Here is a 5,911-nt window from a genome sequence, read left to right on the forward strand (position 1 = left end):
ATTATTTATATATATATATATATATATATATATATATTTATTTATTTATTTTAATAAAATTAAAAAAAAAAATAAAAAAATGAAAAAAAAAAAAAAAAAAATAAAAAAAAAAAAGGAAGCACGAAACGAAAATATAATAAACAGTCAAATAATCAAGCTAACAAATATATTAATACTTAAGGAAAAAGAAAAAGTACATTATATAATAAATAAAACAATAAGAAGCAAGAGCAAGAAAATATATCATATGTAAAGATAAAAATATATATATATATATATATATATATATATATATATATACATATATATATTTAATATGCAAATGAGGAAGAAGAAAAGTCCTGAAACACTTTGTAAAATTAAATGTATAAAAAAGTAATAACATATTATACATGGATGAGAGAACGAAAATAGTTGACGTGTGGGCAAATAATTTAGAAGAGGAGTTTGAAAGAATACGAGATATTGTTGAAAAACATCCTTATGTTGCCATTGATACAGAATTTCCAGGTATAGTAGCACGGCCCACGGGAAATGTCTTAGATTATAATTATCAGACCATAAAATGTAATGTAGATTTATTAAAAGTTATTCAGTTAGGTGTTACCTTTTCCAATGGGAAAGGTGAGATGCCGAATGTTTCGACATGGCAATTTAATTTTAAGTTTGATTTAGATAGTGATATGTATGCACAAAATTCTATAGATTTTTTAAAATTAAGTGGAATAAATTTTGAAAAACATCAATCATTAGGTATAGAATTATTACACTTTGGAGAAGTTATTATGTCATCAGGTTTAGTTATGAATGAAGATGTAAAATGGATATCATTTCATGGTTGTTATGATTTTGCTTATTTATTAAAAATATTGACATGTTCAGCTTTACCTCACAATGAAGCAGCATTTTTTGAATTACTAAACGATTTTTTCCCATCATTATATGACATCAAATATTTATTATTAAATTTAAATATCAAACAATTAAGTAGAACTTTCTCCCTGCAAAAAATTAGTGAAATCTTAAGTGTTAAAAGAATAGGAAGACAACACCAAGCGGGTTCAGATTCATTAGTAACTTGTAAAACATTTTTTAAATTGATGGAAATGTATTTTGATAACAAAATTGATGATAAAAAATATTCGGGTATTATATATGGATTAGGTTCAACAATTAAAAATTATAACCCTAAATTAGATGATCATAATAATAATAATAGATATCACAACCATCACAATAATTATAATAATCACAACTATGTAAAAAATAGTAACAATAGTAATAATAATAATAACAAATATAATAATAATAATAATAATAGTAACAATAGTAACAATAGTAACAACAGTAGTAACAGTAATAATAATAATAGTAACAATAACAATAATAATAATAGTAACAATAATAATAGTATTAATAGTCATCATAGTCACAATAATAATAATAATATGCTCATGAATGCGCCAAATAATAATCCAATGAGTAATTATATTGATGCAAAAGAATATCATCCAACTGGTTTTAACAAAGACATTCCAAAATTACATAATAAAAATGATGTGATGTTTCATATGTATGCAGATAACAATCAGAATAGCTATAATAACATTTCTTCAAATATCAATAATATACACGGTACTAATAATTATATAACAAATGCTATATATAGTAGTGATACAGTGAATAATTATGTCCTTAATAAATTTGTAAATAACTCACCACCTTCTCCATCTTCTTCCCTTTCATCACCACCACATCCACCTCATCTTCCACACCCACCACAATTATTAAATAATACAGGTAATAAAAATGTGAGATTATCATTAAATACGAGTTCATATATGAATAGTAAAAGCACCGATCCAATTGGTATGAACAACCACAACAATAATAATAATTTAAGTAGTTCCAGCAGAAGTTATATGACATCATACCCTAGTAGTGGTATTAAAAACAGCTTGGATACTTCAAAAATTATGGGACCTATATATAATGATATTCCAAGAAATATAACAAGTAATTTGAATAGCGATTTAAATAATATTGCCAACGAAAATATGATGAATATAAGTGGTCTAACAAATGGTAATAATTTATCACCCACTTTAAGTGCAAATAATGGTATAATGAGTCCCAATTTGTCGAATGCAAATAATGGCTTATTGAATTTAAACAACACAAACTTAAACAATAGTATAAATAACAGTATAAATGGTTCTTTAATTTTGGGAGGGATGAATAATAATGGGCATACGAATAATAGTATTAATAATAATCATAATAATAATGGTAATGCTATAAATATGAATATAAATGGTATGGGTATAATGAACAGTAGTATGAGTATCAGTGGGTTAAGTACTAATTTGAACATGAATAATTTATATGGAGATATCAGAAATTTGGGTGGTAGCACATCGAATATAAACTTGAACAATATGAATAGTATGAATGAATTAAATAATCTAAAGAGCGGTAGTATAAGTAATATAAGTAGTTGTGATGAAAGTATGATAGGTTTAAATAAAAATATATATTCAACAAACAATGGTCCTTTGATTGGAAATATGATAAATAATAATGTATATAATGCAAATATAAATTATAATAATTACAATTATAATAGCATCAACACTAATAATAGTAGTAATAATTCATTTTTAAATAGTGTGAATTATAATACGGCTTATGCTCATGGAAATAATCCATCAATATCACCGGGGGGAAATAATAATATGAGTACAAATAATTTTTATTCAATTCAAAATAAATATAACAATTTTGGTAAATATTCATCAAACCTTAATTATGTGAATCCATTATCACAAAGTATAAATGAAGTTAAGTCAATGGCTGGTGAAGATTATTGTGATATAGATAAAAGAAGTATAGATAATTTAGGTAGTAGTAAAAATTCATTTGCAAATAATAAAAATCTTCTTGGAAAAATAAATAATAATAATAATAATAATAATATTAGTAGTAGTAGTAGTACATCTCATCATATTAATTTTAAAAATACCATATCGAATAATAATTCAAACATAAACAATAATAATCTTAATATTAATAGTACTACTAGTGCTCATCCTATGAATAATCCAAACATGAATGATACGAACAATTTGAATATCAAGAGAAATATGAAAAATGAATCATTTATAAATGACCTGTCAACAAATAAAAATGAATTAAATAATATGGGAGATCATGTTGGTATGGAGAACTTAAATATGTTAGTACAAAATATGAATATCAAAAGAGATGAAAAATATAAAGATGAAAAAATCAATAACAATAATAATATGAGTAAAAATATGATGTTAAATTTGAATAATAATTCATCTATTTCAAATGTAAACAATTTAAATAATATGATGAATAGTAATAATGATTTAATGAAGAATAATAGTACAACATATATGAAAAATATCAATATGTCTATGTCAAATATTAATAATGGAGTCACTAATACTGTTTTAAATACTGACTTAAAGGTACCTTCGAATTTGAATCAAAACGGTATAAATGTAACGAATTCGACAACATATATAACTGCTAATAGTCTTGATAATAATAATAATTTGAATAGTGGTAATAATATTAATGATCATGGGAATAATTCAGGTAAGGGTATAAATCATGCAAATCCAACCATTATAAGTAATGATAATAAAATTAATGTAGCTAGTCATAATAAAGGTAATACTTCTATAGATGGAAATTGGATTAATGGACCAATAAATAATACAAATACTAGTAATAAATATAGTGAAGGAAAAGATAAAGATGCTAATACTGAAGATAATAAAATAGGTTACAAAGCAAATGACAACAATAACAACAGTAGTAATAACAATAGGAATAATAATGGAAAAGTTCTAAGCAATAATAAAAACTCAAATAAAGGTAATAATAAGAACAGCAAAAATAAAAGTAAGAATAATAATGACCCGAATAAGAAAGCATCGGGTGATAATTTAAACGAACCTGATTATAAGGAAAATAATATGAATAATAATAATAATAATAATAATAATAATAACAACAATAATAACAATAATAACAATAATAACAATAATAATAATAGTAACAATAATAATAACAATAATAATAATAGTAACAATAATAGTAACAATAATAATAACAATAATAATAATAGTAACAACAATAATAACAATAATAATAATAGTAACAACAATAATAATAATAGTAACAATAATAATAATAATAGTAACAATAATAATAACAATAGTAACCATAATAATAACAATAATAGCAACAATAATAATAATAATAATTATAATCATAGTACCATAATTAGTAATAATGACAATGAAGATAATAGTAATCATACAACTAATAATAATGAACAACAGGATAAGGATGATAAAAATAATAATATGAAAACTGAAGGTAATAATTCAAAATTTTCCAAGCAACATGGGAACATGAATATAAGAAACAAAAATAATGATAAAAATAATTTTTTAAATAGTAATAACCTTGTGAATTCTAATGTCGAAGATGTAAACAATTTTAATAATATAATTAATCAAAGAAATCATTGTAATAAGAACTACATAAATTTTATAAAAGAGGACCAACAAGAAGTAGATCAAAAAGAATTACATGCATCAAATATATCCCATATGTTAAATGAAGACAATTCAAATGATATTATGGATAAAAATATATCATATAATAATCCCTATAATAATAATGCTAATTATTACAAATCAGATAATATAAAATTATATAGAGGTTTTGAAAAAAATAGTTGTCATCAATTAATATTAAAAAACAGTTTCTCCAATAATAGTAATATGACGGAAAATGAAGGAATTATTATGCATGATATGAATAAAATGAATAATCCTAATAATGCTGATATACTATTGGGTAATGAAAATTTACTAGGTATTAAAAATTTGAATAATTATATGAATCCAAATGTACATAATACCGAAAGAAATAATGAACTCAACAACAATAATACCAATATGATAACAAATAAAAAAAATATGAACAGTTGTAATAATGATATGTTACATAAACAAATTAATAATTTTAATATTATTAATATAAATAAAGTACATAATAATATATCCAATTCTTTATTTAGTAATAATATGAGTAATTATAATGTATTAAGTGAAAATATGAACATAAATAATAATAGTAATACAAATAATACAACAAATAATAATTTTATGAATAAAAAAAATAGCAAAGCAAATTTAAATGTATTTAATCAAAGCTTAATAAATAACTTAAATTTAAACCTAAATAATTTTTATCTTAATAACGAAAATTCATTTAACAAAATTAATATGAATTATAGTAATATTAATAGTACCAGTTACTATTTTAATAACAATGATAATAATATGAATAATACCCAACATTATTACAGTTCATTTATACCTGAACATTTCGCTACAGATAAAATAGTTACTAAACAAAGTTCTGAGAAGAATAATAATATTAATAATACTAGTACAATGTATAAAGAAAAAAAGGAAGAACTGAATCTAAACTTTAAGGAAAAAAATTTTGCAGACAAAAACCTACCAACAGAAAAATACCCAGGCGCCGTATTGGAAACAGTTGATAATAATTTTGGATATCCAAATTATGAGTACAAAACTAAGGACCATAAATATTTTTATGATAACTAAAAAGGAGCAAATACAAAAAAGAACAAAAAAAAAAAAAAAAAAAAAAAAAAAAAGAACTCACATATAATAATGTATAAATATATATATATATATATATATATATTTATATTTATTTATTTATTTAAATAAAAAAAGAAAAAAAAATTGCATATACCCCCAAAAAAAAAAAAAATATATCTATTGACAGTTATGATAGACCCACAATATTTTTATGAATTTTATACCCATTT

At 21.9% G+C, this 5,911-nt stretch overlaps 1 protein-coding gene across 1 annotated transcript; it reads left to right on the forward strand.

Moving 5' to 3' along the window:
- Positions 1–392: 392 nt before the first annotated feature.
- Positions 393–5,681, forward strand: PRSY57_0810600 (CCR4-associated factor 1; the record flags this gene model as incomplete). Its single annotated transcript, XM_012907045.2, has 1 exon — positions 393–5,681. The coding sequence occupies one exon, from the start codon at positions 393–395 to the stop codon at positions 5,679–5,681; it is 5,289 nt and encodes a 1,762-aa protein (XP_012762499.2).
- Between the last annotated feature and the right edge of the window lie 230 nt (positions 5,682–5,911).

The sequence above is a fragment of the Plasmodium reichenowi genome, chromosome 8, assembly GCF_001601855.1.
Source record: "Plasmodium reichenowi strain SY57 chromosome 8, whole genome shotgun sequence".
NCBI classification, from domain to species: domain Eukaryota; phylum Apicomplexa; class Aconoidasida; order Haemosporida; family Plasmodiidae; genus Plasmodium; species Plasmodium reichenowi.